Genomic DNA, 22,345 nt, shown 5'->3' on the forward strand with positions numbered 1-22,345 from the left:
CTGCTCTTTCTGAGAAGAACTGTCTCAGAATTTCCAACCTAAACCCTAGCACAACTTAACGCCATTCTTTCTAGTCCTGTCACTAGTTACCTGTGAGAAGAGGCCTATCCCCCAGCTCCCCACACCTTCCTTTCAGGGAGTTGTAGAAAGCAGTAAATACTGCCCTGAGCATCCTCTTCCCCAGACTCAACAACCCCAGTTCCTTCAGCTGCTCCTCCTGTGACTTGTGTTCCAGGCTTTTCACCAGCTTTGTTACCCTTCTCTGGACATGTTCCAGGGCCTGCCAATGTCCTTCTTGTAGTGAGGGGCCCAAAACTGAATACAGTACTCAAGGTGTGGCCTCACCAGAGCAGAGCACAAGGGGACGATCTGGGTACACTATTCCTGGTAAGCCCATTGACCCATCCTGTCCAGGTCCCTCTGTAGTGCCTTCCTACCCTCCAGCAGATCTAGTCTTCCCCCCAGCTTGGTGTCATCTGCAAACTCACTGAGGGTGCACTCAATTCCCTCATCCAAATCATCAATAAAGATATTAAAGAGGATGGCCCCAACACTGAGCCATGGGGAACACAGTCACCAGCTGGATTTCACTCCGTTCAACACCATTTTCTGGGCCTGGCTGTCCAGCCAGTTTTTAACCCAGCAGAGTGTGCCTGTCCGAGCCATGGGCTGCCACCTTCTCCAGGAGAATGCTGTGGGAGACTGTGTCAAAGGCCTTGCTGAAATCTAGGTAGATTGTGTCAACAGCCTTTTCCTCATCCATCAGGCAGTCATTTGGTCATAGAAAGAGATGAGGTTGGTCAGGCAGGACTTGGCTTTCATGAGCCCATGCTGACTGGGCCTGATTCCCCAGCTGTCCTACATACATTGTGTGATTGCATTCAAGATGACCTCTGCCATCACCTTTCCTGGCACCGAGGTCAGTAAGTAGTTCCCTGTAGTTCCCTAAAGACTCCTATACATAGACATATATAAACACACATACACACACACATGTCCTATATGTGCTGCTTTGCTGCTGAGGGAAGGGCTGTTGGTGCAAAATGGAGGAGCAGCAAGAGGAAGGGAGCTTGGGCATGTGGGCTGGTGCCCCTGGGGCAGCCTGGTAGCTCTCAGCATCGCAGCCCTTATTGTTATCACACTATTAAATGAATATTTCATTTTTTTTCCCCGGAACTGGTGTTGTGAATCAAGATTTCTGCCTTTACATTCAGCCTCTCCCCCCCCCCCTCCCCCTTTTTTTCCATGTAGTTGATCTTCAAAACATGATTGCCTCAGTAATTCCAATCTGACGTTAATGGGCAGCATGTGTTTTCAGTCTCCTGGCCTGGAGGAGTTAGGCAGGTGATGCTGTAGGCTGGAGCAGAGGCCATATTCTCTAATGCACTAACTACCACTGTGGGACTTGGCTGATTAAAACATGTGCTTGAATGTTAGAAATGCTGATTTCTGTCACAAAAAAAAAAATCCCATTCCAGTTTTGAACCCTCCAGTTGTCTATCAGAGTCTGCTCAGCTGGCAGTGCCCCAGTGTGGAAAATTTACAATCTAAAGGTCATATTTGATCTGATAGTGAGATTGTCATAAGCTTTAACAGCTGCCCACTACAAAAACTTTGTGTTTTATATATTATTTACATGTATATGCATATTATGTGTTCACCCTATTTAACTAAAATAACATATTTTGTGAACAGGGAAACTAAGGAAGCTTTTTTCTGTCTTTTAAAATAAGTAAGGATCTGTGCACCTGGATGCAATAGGTGGTGGGGGGTTTGGGGGCTGGGGGGGGGTGGTGGTGCTGGGGAGTCTCCACTCTAGACCTAGTGGCATTTCATCAGCCTTCGTTTCTTAGGATACTAAGCTACTAAGAGGTAAGCTAAGACATTCGAGGTGCAATGGTCTGAACAAACTGAGTTGGATGAAGAAGGCAATATTCCAGCAAATACCAGTTCACTCTTAGAGAGATACACTGAAGAGACAAGAGGCAAAAATAAAATAAGAAATTTGCATCGAATATTTATTTTGATAAACATTGTGTACTCCAAACAACTACATGTTATTTCAGTTGTAAGCCACAATCTTTTGGAACCAATGTCCCAACAGCTCTTGTCACCATAAAACAGACAGTCAATGCATTACCACATTCTGCGGACATAGAGAGCTTTCAAGTGCAAAGCAGATTATCAGAAAAGCCATATTGCCGACCTCCTTAACAACCTAGGCAATGCTAAACTCCAGTAAAATGCTTCATATGTCTGCAATTTAGTTGTCTTAGTGCCATTGTAATAAATAAATAGAAAATATATCTTTTTATTGGAAAGTCTATAAGAAAATGTACAAAACACTGTACATCTAACTCCGAAAAAGGACCAGCTATTTCGGCAACAGGTAAAATAAGCATTTGAACAGATGAAAGAAAAAAAAAAAATGAGAGAGAGAGAGAAAAGAAATGAAAGAAACGAAAAACAAAACAAAACAACAAAAAAAAAAATCAAACATCCAAACAAGCAAACATCCAAACAAACAAAATCCAATCAAAAAAAAAAAATCATTCTGACAATGGCAACTGCGTTGGCAAACTTGAGAACATTTGCAGTAATAAAACCTTATAAAGAGGATAACTGCAGCTTGTGCAGGGATTGTTAAAAGGATGTACAAAGTATAAGCAGTCAGTTAATTCACTAGTCAAAATGTGCACATGTAATTTCTACAACAGTCAAAGATTGAAAAGCAATCGTATGGCACAAAACTATTGCTGACTGGTGATGGCATCAGGCTAAGCTCTGCCTTCAGAGTAGCACACTGACTTCATCCCATACACGTCAATGGGAGCCCTTTGCATTTGACGGAGTGCCTGCCCCATTACACTCTGCTGTGATGCTCTTTTATCCCTCAGGCTTACAGACTGCAGTGATCCTGTACTAAGTATTCACAGCATGAGACCCAGTGCTAGCTCCACAACAGGCCCCATGTGACAAGCTTTGCATGATACAATAAGCTACTTAAAAGTTTTCTTCTCTTAATAAGACAAGATTTTTTTAGGCAAAAAAAAAATGTCCTAGAGCCAAGTCTTATGATTTCACCCTGAGAATTCCAAAAAACTGTAAAATCAGAAGCTACAGCTTTCACACAAATGCAGCATGCTCGTAGTAGCTGAAGAAACCAGTCTAGAGGACAGCCCCATGTGGCATGATCCTCCCAGGCGTTTCCACATGAATGGGAACCTCCAGTGACCCAGGGGAACAGTGCTCCACAGGGTGGGTATAGAAAACCAGATCCCAAACCAGGTACATTCTGAATCTTGCTTTCCTGCCCATGTCAAATGCTCATGGTTTGGTCCATCTCGTCGAAGTGTGTATGCTCCACCAGTACAGGTGCAATTATACAATCAGAACTGCCTCAGCATAGTGAAGATGCTTAGATAAACCAGCCTAAAACACTCAAGGGATTTTCTTTTTCAGTGTATTTGCTCAACTTCAGGGATCTGGCTCTGTTCTGGCTACCAGAGAATGTCAGAGAAGCGATAATTGGATCGTCATGGTTTAACTGTGAGACTGACTTTTTTAAGGAATAGTTTGTGATTTGAGGGTGAAATCCCCAAACCATCATAAGACACTGAGAAAAAAAAAAAACAAAAAACAAACAAACAAACAAACAAAAAAAAACCAACAACAACAAAACCCACCACTTTACTTGCCTTTTTAAAGTGTTGCCCGTTTATTCTGGAAACAGCAGAAATGCCTAAAAATCAAAAATGACTGTGCTGCTCCTTCATTAACAGGCTCTTGTTCAGAAGCAAGGGAGGGACAGCTTGGATTATTTTTTTTTTTGTTATTTCTACATATACGTGACATTCAGCTACTTCAAAACATCTATACAATAAGACTGAAAGGAACATTTCCAGTTTCAAAACCCAGGAGAGGCATGAGGGGAATGTAACCTACAGTACTATCTGAATTTTGTTCGTGGTTGCTTTCAGAGCAATTGATCTAAAAAGTAGGGTCAGGGCTTACAGAATTCAGCATCAGCCCAGCTGTGGAATGACTCGCTAAATCATTGCTCCTTCGTTCTAGTTATAAGACAGTATTTTGGATACTGTGGGGGGAAAGAAAAAAAAAAAAGGAAAAAAAAAAAGTGTTTTAGTTATCGAAGCTCTAATTAAACCAGAGCAAATGGAAGTAACTATCAGCAACAAGAATAATTTCTGTAGCCGTGTGGGCTGGGAAAGACAAATTAGGGAACAAACCCAGATATTACTGGCAAAATTGACAATTATATGTGCTCTTCATCCTCTCTGTAATTCCTCTTCGTAACAGCTACAGACTCTGCATATGCTTTCATGGCATTTCTGAGCAACAGGCAGAGATATCACTGAAGACTGGAAGTTCTTACAACAGTTTACAAGACAATCTTTAATTTCCCAGCTTCAAGAGATGTCCCCCAGGAGTGCTGACTCACACTCACATGCCTTCATTCCCCAGCTAGTCCTTTGAAGAAGAGGGGGAAGGAGCCACAAGATATTCAACTAGTGTATGGGGATTCCCACTCTAAATCTTCAACTTCCTGGTAAGACCTCAAAGACTTCTACCTCTGCCACCTTCCACCTAGATTTCATGCAGCTCTTCCAGGAGGTCAAGACACACCTGTCCTTAAGCCCAAGGACGCGGTGGGGAAGCAACACCCAGCAGACCAGCCCACCCTGTTCCCTCCAGCACCCCTGGAGAGATAAGGGCTGCTCACCCAGCTGTGGCTGAGCAACCCAAGTCCCAGTATCCCCAGCTGCAAATGGGAAACCGTGAGCAGGATGCTCTCTTCGACTGGCTACCATAAACCTTCCAGATTGGCCCTGAACATTATTAGATGGAGGAACTGGATGGGAGAGGCTAAGAAAGTGTATGTGCTGAGTGACAGGTCTTTCCTCTGATCCTATGGCTACGTGTTGAAGGAAGACCTTCTATTTGAGTAATCACGGTTGAAAGTCCTGAATTCATATAGGAGAATCACAGTTTTCTGAGCAAGCAGAAAGATGTGGTTGCACCAATCTCTGTTGGTGTTGCTTTATTTGCTCCTCTCTCCTCTCTTCCCTATCTATGTGCCATGGGTTAGTGTTTACAATACAGATCCCAAAGAGCTTGATCAGTTGTCACAGGAACGTTAGGGTAAATTTTTGCTGTCCAGTTATCCTAGCATCTAGGTAACCATTCAAATACACTCTTGCTGTCTTTGATTTTCAACCAGCTTTCAAATTGGCTAAGTACACCATGAAAAGAAAACACAAGTGTTTGAACAATTTAGAGTCTGGTACAAACAATAATCTTCAGTGGCCTTTAGCTCTCCCTTTGAGAGACAGCAAATAACTTAGTCTGTTGTGGGCGTGCTGATAAAACCAGCACCTTGTAAATCTGGTCAAACCTTGCTTAGTGACACGAGCGTCAACAGGGCATCAGTGAGCAAGTCAACTGGTGAGGAGCTGATGATCGCGGGATATGTGCTGATGGCAGAGGAATGCGTTTCCGTCACATGTGGCCACTCTAGCTACTTACAGTAAGATTTCTTTTTGAACAACAACAACAAGAAAATGCTACACTGCTGGAGCACGCTGGTGATGTGCCTGTCGTGAGCAGTCAGTAGTCCATCCGACTGGGGGCAGTGCTGGCAGCCAGAAGGTGAGGTGTTGTGTCCTCATAATTTCATTTTCTTCACCACAGGAATTGGCAGTGCTTGGTAGATTTTAGCTGAGTCCTCATTAGTGACCAGCTTCACCCAGACAGGACGGAAGCTGCCTTTGAATCCAACAAAAGCCATTTTTTCTGCAAAACAGAGCAAATACATTAGGAGTGCATCAGGGCTGGAAAAAAACAGGGAAGCCAGTGTGTGTGGCTACACCCACATGGCTGGACGGATGCAGGTGGTCAAGAGCACAAATGTGCATGCAAAGTTTGCCAATAATGCATTATCAAGATATTAAAGAATACTTTCCTGATGAAGTTTAATTAAAATTGCATTTACGTGTTGAATGCTTGCATTAGTTAACAATAGCCCCTTTGTGACACATAGCAGAGGAGAAAGGGAGCAGGAAACCCCCTGTCAGAGCAGGCAGCTTGAGCTGTCTACTGAAGCTATCATCATTTGCATGGTGGTTATACTCAGGGAAAAAAAGATCACAGTTATTGCTGATCAGAGCATTGTGCACAAAGAACAACATTCTAGTGCAGTATGCGATACTTTGAAATCAAGACGCTTGATTTCAAGTTGGAACTTTGTTTCAAGAGAAAACCAGATAAAAATATTTGCAGACAAGTCAAAAAAAATGTTTTGGGCATACAGTGGGGGAAAAAGTCCAATATTTCTATTGTTAAAATACCTCTTTATTTAAAACAAATCTGGAAGCCCTGGAATTCCTTTAACAGCAACTGCCAGGTCACTTTTCCATCTACAGTTTTAAACTAAATGCTGTTATCCAAACCTGCAGGGGATACAACCCTCCTGAATAAGTAACTGACCACTCCCAGGATGTCTGAGCGCATGCTGATAGAAATAAGCAAGGTAAAGTTTAGAAGCAGACAAAAAAAGTGCCTTTATGGGAACCATGGGAGGGGAATAGATCAAAGCGTTGTTAGATCTGTATTTTTAAAAAGCAGTTACCTTTTAACCTAAAGCCCTCTCCTGCTCCAAGTTTCTCCAGTACTTTAGTCCATGGTCCTCTTGAAATGAATCTTCCTTTAGACGTCACCAGCACTATAGAGCTGAAGGAAACAAAGCCATTTAGGAACAGATGAAGAGTTAGAAAACAGTCCTCGCTTGTCTGGCTTGAGCCTGAGTGACACAAAGACATCCATGAACTGCAGTGGTTTCTGCCTTAATGGCTTTTGTCAAAGCTAACATCTTAGTCATATGTTCACTTTTCCAATCATGCAAAACCCATTAGGAAACAGATGGAAATTGCCTTTTTTAATTTATTATTATTATTATTTTTTAACATACTGGCTTCTGGGGTGGCTCAAATGTTTCCAACCAGCACTCCCATCCTGCTTTGCTCGGAAAGGAACACGCTCTCCCTGGGATGTTCATTGCAAGTCTCAAATAATCTCTCATCTTAGAACATTTTTGTTATTATTGTCCTGCTTGCATAGAGTTTTTCAACTCAACATTTCTTGGGGTCAAATGCAAAGCGATAAACAAAAGACTTATTAAGTACTTTAAACTAGTGCAAATCTGCAAGCACTTGGTTAAAACTCAGTAACCGACTGGGCTTAATTCTAAAAGTGTAGAATTAATATTTGAATTAAACATGAAGGGATAATCACCCAGTGAAAATTCTCCAGAGAGTAGCACAAGCCACTCAAAGAATTTAACTCATTGCTTCCTTACAAGATGCACAAACACCTCCAAGGGTTATCTCAGAGCATATCAAGGAAGAGCAGTACACATCAGTGAGCTCGGTGGAAGTTTGCTATTAAGTTCAGTGGGGCTGGGGTGCCATTCTTGCTCCCCTCTTAATTAAAGCTGCATAGCAGAATAATTGAGCAAACTCTTGGTCAGATTAAATAATTGAATTCCACCTTGCAGGGTTTCCATGAATGAAGCTTTCCTGACTCAACTGGCTCTCAGCTGAGAGTCTTGCTGGGTCTGCTTTCCTGCATCACAGTGGACACGAGTCGCTAAAATTAATTAGGCAGCAGCTCCTGCAGAGTTCAAGCCCTGAGCTACTCTGTGCTGTAGATACCTCCTAACACCTCAGCTGGAACTGAAACTCTTCAGGGGAAAACAGCAAAGGAAAACGAGAAGCAGAGGAATTAAGAGTCATCAGGTCTTTTCCTAAAATAAAACCAAGGTGTTAAAATCCACCAGTGCTTACAAGAATGGATTGAGCCTTCAGGCTGTTTTTTGACTGCTTTGTGCGTGCTGAATCCCTTTTTTTTTTTTTTTTTTTAATTTATTTATTTAGTAAAATATTTAGTTTCTATTAAGCCTTTTCTGCTATGGAAGTTTAAAATAAATTTAACATATTTTGTTTTCTTAAAAAAAAAAAAAAAAAAAAAAAAAGTAATTTGGCAGAGAGTTCCTTAAATGAACCAAGAGGCATGTCATTGCTAGAAACAACTCTTCTCACATCCACAGCTCTATAAATCTATTTAAAAGTTGTTCTAGGAGTATCTTCATGAGAGGCTGCGTAGGTATTTTGGGTGGTGGAATCTCCTCCCCTCTGTGAGCACCACTCCTCTGTACAGCTTGTGCTCTGTGCAGAGGGGAGAGCTGACAAGAAGCTGCTGGCTGTACAGTCCCTCCTTCTGTATGGTGTCTGGATCCAACTGAACAATACCCTCACTCAATAAGTGGATGAACGATGTTTCATGGTTATGAGTGAAGTCTAATCAGAATGGAAAGGCTGGAAAAGCTTCTGGTGAAAGGAGAAGAATTTGAGGGTTCAGCCCTTGCAAGCACACACAGCTGAGCGAGACCCAAGAGATGCTGACTGGGTTGGACCCAGTTCTAGTCCTAACCCTAACACTAATCCCAATCCAGTTCCAACAGTAATCAAGAGGCTCAGATAGACTCAAATGCATCTAAAGCCCAGTTACAATTCAATCCTCTAAAGTAAGAAAGAATCCAGACAGCAGGGTTCCGCAGGGATAGAGACTGGACTTTTTGCAAAGGAGGATGATGGTCTTTGTGAAATGTCCTATTTTATTTTATTTTAAATGAAAGAAGAGTGAGCAACTACCATACTTCTCTACAGTAACTATTTTATGTGGGTTTTTTTTTGCAACTTTTAGGACTATTTAAGACAGTAGAAACACTTCTGTATCCTCATACATGTCACGCCACTGAAACTTCCCCCCCCCAGGCTCTAGAATAAATCCTAGAAAAATATCCTGTCGATCTGCCCACAGTTATTTCAAATGGCTCAGCAGCAAAGCAATCATATTTATATTAAATGTTAGGTACCAAATTTCAAATCAAAACAGGTTTAATAACAGGGAAATAAACTTATTTCCCTGTTATTTCCTTTACTGTTCCCACAGACAAACCCAGTGTCCTACAGGATGCAAGAGCATTCGTTGGGTACTTACTACCCACTTGCAAGTCTCTGCATTTCTATCTGCCCATGTTTTAAAAATAAAAGCACACAGACCTTAAGTATTGGCAGGGAACATATGCAAAGAGGAATGCATTTTATTAGTGGGATTTTCTGCTATTTGAGAGTGTGCAGGCAATAGAAAAATGTAAACTGTGCACATCTGTACCGATAAGCGCTGAGTTTATTCTTGAATTTAAGCCTGCAGTTAATCTGTAACCCACCACATAAATGTGGATCTGCAGTTTATTAATCAAATGTAGCTCTGCAGCTTATCGGAGGCTTGATCTGTTCCTAAATCACAGTCTGCATCTTTCTGCAGCCTGGATGTCCTGCGCACATTTGGACTCTGTTGGAGTCAGCAGGTACAGAAACACATTGCTAGCCCAGTCAGTCTGGCCCGTGTTAGGTGACTAAAGCCACGAAAAAGCTGTGTTGTACAGCATTTTTGTATAGTACGCCTTAGTAACAGTAGATTACTCACTGATCTTTGATGTTGTTGACATAGTTTTCGATCTGTGCTGGGATTCCTTGTAGAATTGAATTCTTGAACGTTACTCGGTCAACCACTTTCCCGTGATGTCCATCAATCACAATCAGTTGAATACCCTCATCGGTGAGGAAAAACCTTACACCATCAACCTATGTGGAGGGTAAGGATATTCTTGGTTTGTTGAAGAAACAAAAATGCAAAACAATCATCTCTAAGAAGCACTGATAGTGTTGAATCAGTGGACTGCTTATTGTATCAGAGGGCAGAATTCCAGATCACTGAGGTCAAGCTGTCCTGCCTTTTTTTTTTTTTTTTTTTTTTCAAAATACAAAGCAAAAGTGACCCAAATCTAACTATTCATGGCCACATCATAAGCAAGTTTTCCATAAAAACGAAACAAATATCTTAGATATCTTTGTCTCTTGAAGTTCACTGGGATGACCTGCTCACCTCAATGTATGCAAAGTCGTCCTTTAGGTGGAAGTACTGCTTCTTATAAGTCTCTATCTTCACTTCCAGTAGGTGGTCCTTTGTTTTCTGTTTATTAAAAAAGTAAATAAACAAAGTTTCTGATGAGGATGTACAATACCGGAATGTTTAAAACATTTTAAACCTCAAAATTCAATCAGCAAGAATGCTACATAATAAGCTGTGACTTGCCAAATTGCATTGCTAATGAGACTGGGCACAATGGTAACCTCTCTGCTCACCCTGCCAGCATCTAAATTGTTTCACCAAATAGCAGAGCTTAAGTGATTCTCACTTTGCAGAGCTGATACGTGATTCTGTGAGGCTTTGCTATGCATTCCTGCTTCAAGGGTGATGAGTGGAAAACAAAACAAAATAAAACAGAAAAATATCCCCGTCCTTTCCTCAGAACCAGACTGGACAGGATATAGGAGACAAAAGTGTTGTACAAAATAATTTATATGAATGCGACACAGCTGAGCAGTTCCCTCTGTTCTTACAGCCTGGAGGGGCTGGAGGCCAGGTGAGCATAGTTGCCTCTCTCCAACATCACATCACTTTTTACCCTGTGCTCTTAAGCACAGCTTCAGCTGAAGTTGTGAGCAGCTCTGTCCTTTGAGGACCTCTTCTCTCTGTGCTTGCAAGAATATGTTTCGTATAATTTTGTATGTCTGGTCCATTTCAGAAAATTAGGCTCGGGATATCCTGAATCCAGTACAAAGTCTTTCCATGACTATGGGAACAATAGCTACAGATTCAGAATGACAATAATTCTGTGGTAAGAACAGCTACTTTACCAGCTGTGTACTTGATAGCTTCTTAGGCATTGGCACTTCTACTATGGGTGTCTCAATGTACTTGGGATAGGCCATGGCTTCACAGTCACTGACACCAGCGTGCTTTGGAATCACAGCTTTGATCCTTATTCGTTCACAGCCTTTGACAGAGCAGAAAGCAAATCTCTCCTTCTCATTTTGAGCTTTAAGTTTCAGAAACAGCAGCCTGTGGATAGAAGAGAAGAGTGAAGAGCATACTTCAGCATTCTGTACAAAAAATGACAAAGTCCCATTTTCAGTGAGCTCTTTCCTAATGCTTTGTAATAATGCATGTTGCAAACCCTCAGTCTGCAAATTATAATGCTGAACATATTGCATGCAATTAAATGGATGCATCTCAGAAATGGTTTGGGGAGGTCAGGGAAATTAAGACAGAGATTAGCTGACACCTGAAATACCTTAGAGCTCTATTTTATAATGTTCATTTACACAGAGAGCTAAATGGTTTTTATTTTATGTTTCTTTCTTACCCATTTTTAAAAATTTGTTAAAAGAAAACAACAGACTTCACACTCTTGGTTCCTCTGCATCCCTGTCTTAGTACTTATAAATGGTTGATGTTCAAAACAAAAAGGGTTGGGTGTGTCTCCAGTTCAGTGCTATGGTCTGCACTTTACTTCTTTTTTTCTTTTTTTTTTCCTAATTTGTATTCACTTGGCAAAACATTTCCCAGAGTAGTTGGCAGTGCAGCACAGTCTATGAATGACTGGCAGCTGTGGGAGTCCCAAAAAAATTAAATTCTGGTCACATTCCCAGAAAGAATTCCTGTTTTTGTTGTGATCCCTGCTAATGGCATTAGCCAAAAGGCTCACGATTTCAGCAGCTTTCTCAGCACTGTGTCCGAATAAGTAAGGGTCATTTCCTTACCCAGTGTCCTCATCCCAGTAGTAGTATCCCTTGCTAGGATATCTGTACTCCAGTTTCTCCATCTGAGAGGTTCTATAGAAGGTTCCAGTTTTGTATGTTTTCTTCAAGAGACGATTGTGAATGTCTGACAGAATGGAAAATGTCGTCCCTCTAGGATAACAAAACCCTACTTGGATCCAGTCGTTCCTAAAATAGCAAAGACCGAAATTATAGCAAGTCGACACATGACTATTATTTTCCTGGGCATGTTAAAAGCCAATTTAAATAATTCACTCTGAAATGTAACTTATTTTTTTCATGGCCAGTTAAAATTTTAATGACTTGGGATGAATCAGTGCCATGTAAATTAGACACAACATCCATGGGTTAGTTGAGCAGTGGGGGTCAGATCCGCTCCTGACTCCTACTCCTCCAACTTCCATGCACCGGGAATGAATTAGTTCTAGGCTTCTAAAAATGAATGGTGTTATCTTCCAGGGCTTCCCTGGGGAGGAAACAGGAATCTAAGATGTCAGATGGAAAGATGGTGAAGTCAATGGACTTCCTGGAACAAGCATGTTCATTCTGGAAGAGTTCATGAGGCGATGAGCTCACCCATTAAAAATATGCAGTTACATTATTGAGCAGGAATGTTGGAATTCAGTTGGATCACTCACTTGTTGAAGTTGATGAGCCATATGGCCAGCTCTTCAGGGGCTGTCTTGTCCCAGTGGATGGTGTAGCCTTTCCTCAGAGTTATAACTGGCTGATATTGCTGGTAATGAGTGCTTTTGCTCAAAGCCCCTTCCAAGTAGAGTGGGTGATTGTGGTAGTCATTTTTTATTATTTTCATTTTGAGGTTGGCTGGCTTGTAGGCTTGGATGTAGATCTAGATGAGAGAAAGAATGGTCTACAGTAAAACATTAAAGGCTCAGCTGCTTAATAGCTGTAAACTTGTGCGAGGCCTGTTACTTCAGCAGTGACCTGTATGACATACACTTATACCTGTATATTCAGTTTCTTCAGCTTCTTTTTCACTTTTTCAACAAAATAGACAGTTTTCAGGAAGAAAAGAAAAAAAGAAAGATAATTTCCTTATCCGAGTTCAAGAGTGTGTGCCAGTTAAGGCCACAGGTAGGCCTATCGTATTCCACAGTGTTAATGGTAACCCTTGGCTGTGGGGTGTCATCCACCTCAGACATCTGACTTCTGTTAAACAAGGACCCTTCTGTCTGGATTTCAGAAGCAGGAAAAACAGCTCAGTGGTTATGAATGGATTTTAGTGGCCCTACACTGAAAAAAACAACACTTGCAGCACCTAAGACAAAAAAAAAGGTGCTGCTCATGAGAGGAAAGTAAGGGCTCTCTCCCATCAGTAGGGTGACGAGCTCGTGTGGTAGGAAGAATGGTTTGTGGTTACACAACAGGATGAAAGATCATGAGAGTTGAAGCCCAATTTTGACTCCTCAGCACACTTCCCATAGCACTGTGGGTAACATTTCCCGCCATTAAACAAGGGAAAATAACCTTCCCCTACCTGGAAACCAGTACATTTGGGAATATTAAGCTGTTAATGCTCGTGGAGTTTTCACAGGACTTCAGGTAAAATTTGTTTCAGTTAACAGTGAAGGCCAAAGCATCTGAACAAAAGCACAATATCCTCAGCTTCAAAACCACCTGCTCACACATGCAGTTAATCCTGAGCACCCTGAAGAAAGTCAGTTTCTAAAGGTCAAGATGTACAGTGCCAAGAGAATTAAAATAAGTATAAAGTAATTGCAGAACTGCAAAGTTAGCAGCTTTACCTGTGCGTAGTGTCCACTGCAGATAGAACCTCTCCAGTCGGGCACATCGATGCAGTCAGGGTGTTTGATTAGCCAGTTATCTTCTTTTATCAGGTATGAGCCTGGATATTCAGACACAGAGCCATCTACATCATGAAAAACTGATGTTTTATCACCATCCATATCCAGATCATTGAACCAGGGTCCGGGTTCTCCAAAGAAGACCCTTGAGGTAATCTAAACAAAACAGTGAAACACATTTATGTCACCAAAAAGGAATTAATCAGTGAAAGTGCAAAGCTAAGGGCAGCTGTGGTCACCAACATGGCTCAAAGGACCCATTTTCTGACTTTATTTGGTTTTAGAAAACAGCTTGGACAAGAAATATCGTTGAGTTTGGGGGTCAAGTTGTGCATGAAGAAATCAGTGTATGCATTAATACCATCATTCTTTAGACAGCCACAGATATTTGGCTGCTCAGCTTGAGACTTTGTAAGCCTGATACTTAGTGGCCCTGAAGCTCCATGCTTCCAGATGAAGTTTGGAGTTCCAGGTGTTTTGGGATAACAGTTCTGTGCTAATAAAACTATGACCTTCTGAAATAGGGCATCCAAGCTGGAAACAATAAAATCATTTGATCCTGTTAGTTGGCAGGAACATCAGTGTCATTTGCAACAGGAACATTAGGATTTTCCCCCTTTACCTGCACATTGCCTCTTCATTAAGTCTGAAGTCAGTATAGAGATGGGTCATGCTCTTTAAAGGTGTGTCTGATTTGTCAGACAGAGCAGACATAGATTTTCCTGCTGACCCTGGGGGAAAGGCTAAAATAACCCGAACTGCAGCCACAGCAGTGAAGATTTGTTTTAAAATTCTGGAGGAAGGTTCAGGAGACAGGGCAATTTCACTATAGCCACTTCACTTGTTGTCCACTAATATATTTTAAGGTTCCAAAGCCACATAAAGTCATAATGATGCTGGGAACAATCAGTGACCTCCCCTGGGAAATGGCTGCTCGGGCAACTTCTGACATATTTTTATCCAGCATAAATAAATGTCATGTCACCAGCCTGCTTAGTGCAATGCGAGACAGTGACCTACCAACACTTTTAGGGAAATTTTGCCTTTCCCACCCCATTTGGCACAAAGATCACTACTCAGCACTTTTCCTGACACGCGAGCAAGTTTGCTAACTTTTTGAAACTTAAGCAACCCAAATAATTTCAGTCCCAACCACTTTATTTATTTGTTAGTCATGTTTGGCAGTTGGATTTAACAGCTGCTAGAGGTGAACATCAGCAACCAGTTAGCACATATTTGTGCAAGCAAATACAAAAATAACTAAATCACAGACCCCAGACCAGGTTCAGACCAGCACCTAGAAGTTAATGTTGTAATTCAACATTTGGCAGCCACTCTTTGTCTGGATTCTGCTTTCATTTATGTCTGCAGAACCGGAGTCCATGGATTTACCCTTGTGTGCAGAGCTCCACAATTATCCAGCATCTGCTCAGTTTCACTGGCTGTTTCCCAAAATTAGTATTTGTTGCTTCTAGGCAGGTTAGACCTTCCGCAACAGACTTCCCTCTGTTGTTGCTTTAATATTATACCCGTGTTGAAAATAAGGGGGCAAAGTCTTCCTAATTCACCAGTTTCTGAGACATACAGAAAGGAAAGTGATTTGCACTTGGATGCCACTATTTTTTATTTTTGATACTGATGCCTACTTCTGTTTTGCTGAAAACTGGACTTGCTTGTTATTTCACCCACCCAATTTCCTCTCTCTCAGGTGCCATTGTCTTTATGAAATTCATGGCAAAGACAACAGGCACCACCTGCAGATCTAGTGTTTTTTTTTTTTTTTAATTATTTTTTTTTTTTCCCGAAAAGGCTGTTCCACCCTTTTTGCCCACAACCCTGTTTCCAAGCCAACTGGCAAAGGCCTTGCTGGGAAGGATAACTCACAGGGACATCTTCAAAATGGATGTCGGTTACGTTGTTGTTGGGGCAGCTCTGCCAGGCGTTATTGAGCCTGAAGGCCAAGGCACTCGTGTGCCGGCCGTCAAGGGCAGCAAATTTGCGGAAGGTGCAGTTCTGGACGTTGATCGGGCCATCGTAGAACTGGATCCCTCGAATGGGAAAGTTCCTAAAACACATTTGGAGGAGACAGAGAGACATAATCATGACATGAGCATGAGGTTGAGAATGCATTCTAGACATGGACAGTCCCACAGCACTTGATTCTCAGCTGCTATCATTTTCCACAGCCCTTAGGATGACTCCTGAGTTAATGTTTTGGAAGAGAAGGGATTTCCCTGCTTTTTAGGTCTGTGAAGTCTTCTTAACCTTGCAAGTTCATCTCAAGTTCTCTCATGTCTGAGACAGATCATCTTTATTTAGTCTGTACTCCTCCAGGGAAGGAACTTAGAGCCGTGCCAAGGCATTGAACTAAAACTGAATAAATCTGTGTGTGCTATCACAAATGAGTTCTGCAGCAGCGAAACCTGAAACTCCTCAGATCTACACAGACTCCTTGGGCTGAGTAACAGCAGGGATAGAAGTCCTATCACATCTTTCAGAGAAACAGTGCAACTTAACTGCAATAAAAATGGATTTGAAATCAAGGAAAGATCTCACCGATAAGGTTGAAAACAGTTGAGAGGGCACAAACCAATGCAACTTTAAAAGCCTTTTCTGATACCAGCTGCATGGTAAAGATGACACTGCTTTCATGCTGATTAACTGATTGTGGTGTTTAAACTCCTTAAGAGGCTAAGATGATATTTCATATTTCACATTTCACTTATAATAAATCAGAATTTGATCTCTTTCTCATATGAATGGTTTCCCTGTTTCTGTGGCAAGGTCATACTTCTGTCACCGTGAATTTTTGCACACAATACACATGACAATATATGCCCACGTATTTATATGTGAATGATATTAGAAGGAGGGTCCTAGCAGAGTGGCTTTTCATTATTACTATGGTTAATAATAAACCTGCTGCATCACTACCAACAGGCAAAGTTGAGAAACATAGAAAGACAGAAAAATATCAGTTGAGCTGTTTTTCTCTACAGAGCTACTGTTAGGATAGCTATATTTTCAGGAATAACAGCAAAATATTACTTCACTTGCAAACAAATCTGTAGGATGAAGGTCCAGGAAGAGGCCACACATGAAGTTCACTAGATGTTTTGAAGTTATTTACTGAAGGCATCAAATTCCCGTAGCACAGCAGCAATACTAACAGCAGCTCTGAGGCCATCTATGACCACATCTAGGCCAGCTCAAGCCCACGGAAGACCTTCTGTGAGATTTCCTGGCAGCTGACTGGGATGGAGATGGCCACTTTGTGCAACCACTGCTGACTATGTGTACAAAAGCACCCAGCTAGCACACACTCCTTTGGCTGTCTCCTCAACTCTGTTTGCAAAGGGGAGGTGAAAGGAGAGAGGAGCTTGATGCTGTTTTGGCAGCCTGCAAGTACATACCTGCCAGCAGCAGCTGCACAGTGAGGGCTTTGGGACAGGGAGACATGAAACCAAATCCTTTGTGTGCAAGCTATTAAACCAAACAGTGCTGAGGAAACCACACCGGCTTGGAGTTTGTACTAGGAAAGGGAACAGCAAGTGCTTTGATGTGGTGAGCTGGACTTACGGGCCTATGGGCAGGGTCCTGCCTCTGTGATCCAGGCCTCCAGGTCCCCAGATCTCGTTGTCCATAGTCTCCGTGCCCAGGTTTCCGCTCTCACCGACAAACAGGCTGTTCTTGATTTCTTGCTTTGAGCCGTCATCATGAGGAAAGGTCCCACCACTAGAGGGAAAGGGCTGGAGGTGAAGGGGCTGCTCACAGCCTGTGCCCCACGCTGCGGCACAACCTGTGTGACACTTACCTCGCCAAGGTCAGCCCAATGCCATTGTCTGCAAACCTGCCGGGAGAAGAGAGGTGCTTCAGAAGAGATTTTTGTTTGTTTGTTTGTTTGTTTGTTTGTTTGTTTTTTTTTTTTTTTTTTTTGGTGAAGCTTGGCTTCTTTTTCACTAACAGGCAGATAGAGATCTGATCTTCCTTATTAAAAATAAAAATTACAATGTCCTCCAATTTTGCTCAAATTCTAACGCTTTTAGATGAGATAAATCACAGCTGTCGATCAATGCCTCCGGCTTATGTGGAGGCTACAGTTAATATGATGGTTTGAGTCAATATCTTGATGGCATATTTACACAAGTAAATGTACACTTCTGTCACTGTTCTTTCCTGCATATCAAAACCGTTAGTGGAGAGCCAGCAGCTAAGACCCATCTCTGCCTTATCCCGCTTTTGTCTCTAGGTGGCAGCCCATTACACGTTATCGCCTCCCTTCTGTTTCTGCGGCCCCATAAACATACCCTGCACACCACATTAACATTTGTTTCGTTAATGTACTACATAAGTCTTATTGTAGCAACACAAACGGAAATTAGGGTGGCTATAAAGGCAATTACAGTCTGACAGCCGCTTCCTTTTATTCAGATATAACCGTAGGATTGCTACTGGAAGCTCATCAAACGGGGTAACCTGCTGAGTATTTTGGTACCCTCTGTACATAGCACTCAGCAGCACAAAAAGTGACATGCGAGTGATCTGCAAAGACATCACTTGTCAGCCGTGGCATGTGTGAGGTATTTCTGGTTCACAAGAAGCACAAACAGGGCGACTCAGTGTTACGTTTCCAACCGTTCTGCCCTTATCTCCTTCTTGCCAATCTGACAGGTCACTAGAGCCAGTTTATAGTCTCTGGTGGCTTTAGGAGACATGGGTCACTCTAGGGTAAGGCAGCCCTGCCAGGAGCTGGGCACCAGATAATGGAGAGACAGCTATTTGTGGCAGGGTGATCACAAAATGCCTTGTAAAGTAGCTTTTTCATTTTTCTCCCATTTCTTCCTGGTTGATATCAAGAGCCTGGCTCAGCAGAAGGAAATGTAGCAGATCATCTGTTTTCAAGTGCAAAAGAAATATCTGTTCTGACCAGCACAGGAAACAGCCTTCAAAGAGCACAAGCCGTGTTTGCCCAGTTTCTCTCCCTTCCTTCTATGATGCATAGTTTCATGTACTAGCTTCATCAGTACTAGCTTATTCAGCATAACACTGAACCACATAAAGCTGATCTGTGACCAGACCTAGCCAGGAGAGGTGGTGGATTTTGCTGACTTCTTGCCAAAGCACCTTGTTTTTCGTGTGAGAAGGTACAGTTATTTGCATCTGTGCACGTGTGTGTATATGTGTTTGCATGTTATCATTTTTGCATGCTGGTCAGAATCGCACACAAAAACAATCTAAGTGATCTTCAGTGCAGACAAAAAACAGATTTTGTTTGCATAAAACAATGCCTGCGTTTACTTAATGTTTCATCTTTATTTCAATCTTGGCCATATGAAAAGGTGCAAAGCAATATAAATAGTCTGAACCACAGCTATGCTCGCCATAAACACCAGGCTGAACTCCGAGAGTTGAAATAAGGCAAAACTCACTGGCAGTTGTCCAGCCACACATCTCCACCCCGCAGCCAGGCCCCGTGATCCTGATTCTTGTAGGCAATAAAGCGCTCGATTATTGCAGGTTCCCTGGGCTTCAAAGGATCAGCATCTTTGTGTGGGCTGTATCTGTAACCAGAAGGAGAGAAGAAACGTTGGCGAGGGAAGGCGGCCTCACTCAGTCTGCGGCCCTGCAGGACATCTGGTTTCTGCTAGCTCAGAACAGCCCTGGGACAGCAGTCCGGCCAAGCAGCGTGTCTCGGCGAGCTGCGGTGGCCAGACCCCACTGCCAAGGGACGGCCAGTCCAGGCCAGGCAGTTGTAAAGACCCGCTCCAAGTTTCCTTTCACCTTGCCATTATTGTATTGCTGATATATTACTGCAGGCACGGAAAGTTTATTATTGCTCCCAAAAGGCTGAGATGTTTTTTAGTTCCTTTCTGTTATCCTTTAGCATATTCCTGTTTAGATAAGTGTCCTTTTGTTTCCCCTTTTGAGCATTCTTATCTCCTACCCTTGGCCATACTGTGACAATGAGTATTTTTCCTCACTGCAGAAAGGAACTAAAACATCTTGGAGAGGGGCTGAGAGTAGCTCCTCCGCTACCCATTGCCCAGGACACACACAAGAGATTTATTAGCTCCAAAACCCTCAACTATGATGAAATATTGGCCTGATATAGGAAAAAAAAAAAAAAAAAAAAAAAAAAAAAAAAAAAAAAAACATAAGAGGAAGCTACAGCAAAGTGTGCCCTCAGCTGCTGCCTGTCTGCCTCCACTTGGACAAGAGCATCCGAGCGAGGATCTGGCTCGCTGCGGTGCTGCTGAGCTCGGCTGGCATTTACCCACACCTGAGGGGTTGCTTTCCTTATTGCTACCGAAGGAGCATCTCCCATCAGTGCAGTGTGGCTTAGAAACCCTGACAGATGAGCATTCAAGTCAGTGCCAGCAGCGGATGGTCCAGAGATTAAAATTCATGCCTCGCCAATGGGTAGCGAGGCCAAGCTGTCAAATCGCTAACAGATATTCAATAGCGCTTTGCTTTGCTTAATAAGCCATCATATCAATCTAAAACTGAGCGGCAGGCTGATGGGGTTCCAGTAAATGAATATTGCCTTGGCAGCCTCATCACTATGAATTTGCTTTCAGAGAGAGATTTAGTATCAGCCCTTGTGAATTCCCTAGACATTGTTAAATACAGATATTGCGAGATGGATTCCAGTTTCATTCACGTCCATGTGTATCTGGAATAATGCTACAGGGTAAGGAGTTCTGCCCAGATATTTAATGCCATAACTGAATGCAGATTAATCTCTCCAGCTTCGTAACTGTCCAGCCTACCTCCAAGGCTGCCCTGGCCAGTCCAGCTATAATCACTTATTCAGGCTTTCAGCCTCGACACGTGAAAAGTACAAAGCGGTAGAAATATTTTGAGCTGCAGCCCACGCTGGTGGGTAATCACCAAGCACAAACATGACTGCATTATGAATTTCTTGGCTTCCAGGGGTCATTCCTGCCCTTGTATGGCAAGGGACAAATTGCCTTTTGTAATCACTTGCTGTGTCTCTGGCAACAGGCACTTTCCCAAGTGTTCAACTATTTGGAAAAGTAACATCGAGCTCCCAGGAGAATTTGGAGGTATTTGCAAGGAAGGCTGCTCTTATTATTTTTTAGCAGTTGCTTTCATTATGTAATTAATCTCAATGTAATTATTTCAATTGATTTAGCATTAAAATGATGTAAATAATGTTCACTTTGGAACTTAGTTTAGCATCAGCTGCAATGCAGGGCACAGCGGGTATGCAGACATAGGACTAAGGGCACAGTTATGACTGCAGTTCTGGCTGGGTCCCCTCAAGAGAACTGATCCCACCCATGCAATCCTTGCCGAGTGCATGACTACAGTGCCTGGGAGATGGAAAGGGGAAAAAAAAAAAAAAAGAGAGTCATTCTCCTTTCTTGAACAGAGATGTTCAGCAGGTTGCTCTTCCTCAGATGGTTTCTTCTGTTGAGGAACCCAGGCATGGGAAAACACAGGTTGGGTGCCACTGGAGGCACTGCTGTCAGGGAATAAAACTGTGCAACTTGAGAGCATTTAAGTCCTTTTCTGTCTCTGGGGCTGGCAGCTATGTTAAGAGCCAGACCCAACCTCTAACAAGATAAAAGGGTGCAAGCGCAGCCCTTACACTATTACACTTTGCCTGCAGAAGCCCTTTGCTTACTTCAGGCTCCCTGCTGTGGCCTGCTTTGGGGAAAGAGTGGGAACTCTCAGGTGCTGCCAGCCCAGCAGACCAGGTCTGCTGATATGATACATCTATAGAGAGGTTCTATCTACAAAAAAAATAATAAAACACCCTTGTGCACGTGTAATATCCCTACCAGCTCAGCTCAGAACTGAAAAGAAAGGAGAGTGCACATGCACAGTGCATCCTTTATGATAGGCAATGGGGAAGACAAAGTTAGGTGGAAAATCTAAATGAAGACCTTTCTTTAATAAGAAGCCCCCAAAACATCACAATTGTTCTTATCAGCTTCTTTGGGAGCAACATCATAGCTCTCAATCAGTGCTATACGTTAAGGCTTTTCCAAACCAAGCTGTGCAGAACACTTTACCTCCCAGAAATCAGTGTCAGGATAGGTCTTTTGTCCTTGGCTGAAGCTGGAGTGGTTTTAACGCCATTATCGATGATCATTCCAGCCTAAAAGAAAAGGGAAATGCGACATTACAGTATATTTATTCTATGGTTCTTTCGATTTCCAGGCTCTGTCTCCAATTGTCCTAAGCCAAAGCTTATCGCATGATCCTAAAAACTGCTTCTGTTAGTAACATACAGTATCAGGACTTGTATACACTCCCCAAACTGCTGCAGGCTAACAGAAACAGTACAATTCTTGTGAATGTACCCCCTCACCCATGAACACGCTGCCGCAGTCCCAGGCCCTCGGTGATGAGCATCCCTCACCGCACAGCCCCACAGCACGGGGGTAAATAAGGCAAGAGCGAGAGAAAATGATCAGACACAGCGGCTGTATTTATCCCTCTAGAAGCTGTTCAGTTAATTGCTAACATTGGCAGTTGGGGTCTATAATTAGAGAAGCTGCCAATAGATGATGCTCCTTGAGGAGCTATTTTAGGAGAGCAGCAGCACGGAGCCTAGTGCAACTGAGCGGAGAGAAGAGCCCCAATGCCCAAGAGCCAAGTTGAAGCGGGTGCTGGCTGACTCCGAGTGCTCCCACGCCAGCATGCGAGCTGCTTTATCTGCAGACACAAACAAGCTTGCATGAACTTTTAGTGAAACAGAAAGCACAGGCATTAATAGCTTGCAGA

General features: G+C 42.6%; 1 protein-coding gene across 3 annotated transcripts in view; it reads right to left on the minus strand.

The window, feature by feature from the left end:
• Positions 1-4,143: 4,143 nt before the first annotated feature.
• Positions 4,144-22,345, minus strand: part of CEMIP (cell migration inducing hyaluronidase 1) — a 105,303-nt gene continuing 87,101 nt past the window's right edge. For all 3 annotated transcript variants that reach the window (XM_032194580.1, XM_032194581.1, XM_032194579.1), the window contains 13 exons: positions 21,631-21,716; positions 19,018-19,149; positions 17,403-17,438; positions 17,168-17,323; positions 15,473-15,653; positions 13,529-13,744; positions 12,401-12,612; positions 11,745-11,930; positions 10,839-11,043; positions 10,024-10,110; positions 9,565-9,722; positions 6,647-6,747; positions 4,144-5,811 (listed from right to left, as the gene is read on the minus strand). In XM_032194580.1, coding sequence (XP_032050471.1) covers positions 5,684-5,811; positions 6,647-6,747; positions 9,565-9,722; positions 10,024-10,110; positions 10,839-11,043; positions 11,745-11,930; positions 12,401-12,612; positions 13,529-13,744; positions 15,473-15,653; positions 17,168-17,323; positions 17,403-17,438; positions 19,018-19,149; positions 21,631-21,716 — 1,884 coding nt within the window. In that variant the 3' untranslated portion in view covers positions 4,144-5,683. The remainder of the gene's footprint in view (positions 5,812-6,646; positions 6,748-9,564; positions 9,723-10,023; positions 10,111-10,838; positions 11,044-11,744; positions 11,931-12,400; positions 12,613-13,528; positions 13,745-15,472; positions 15,654-17,167; positions 17,324-17,402; positions 17,439-19,017; positions 19,150-21,630; positions 21,717-22,345) is intronic.

This window comes from Aythya fuligula, chromosome 11, assembly GCF_009819795.1.
Source record: "Aythya fuligula isolate bAytFul2 chromosome 11, bAytFul2.pri, whole genome shotgun sequence".
Taxonomy (NCBI): Eukaryota; Metazoa; Chordata; class Aves; order Anseriformes; family Anatidae; genus Aythya; species Aythya fuligula.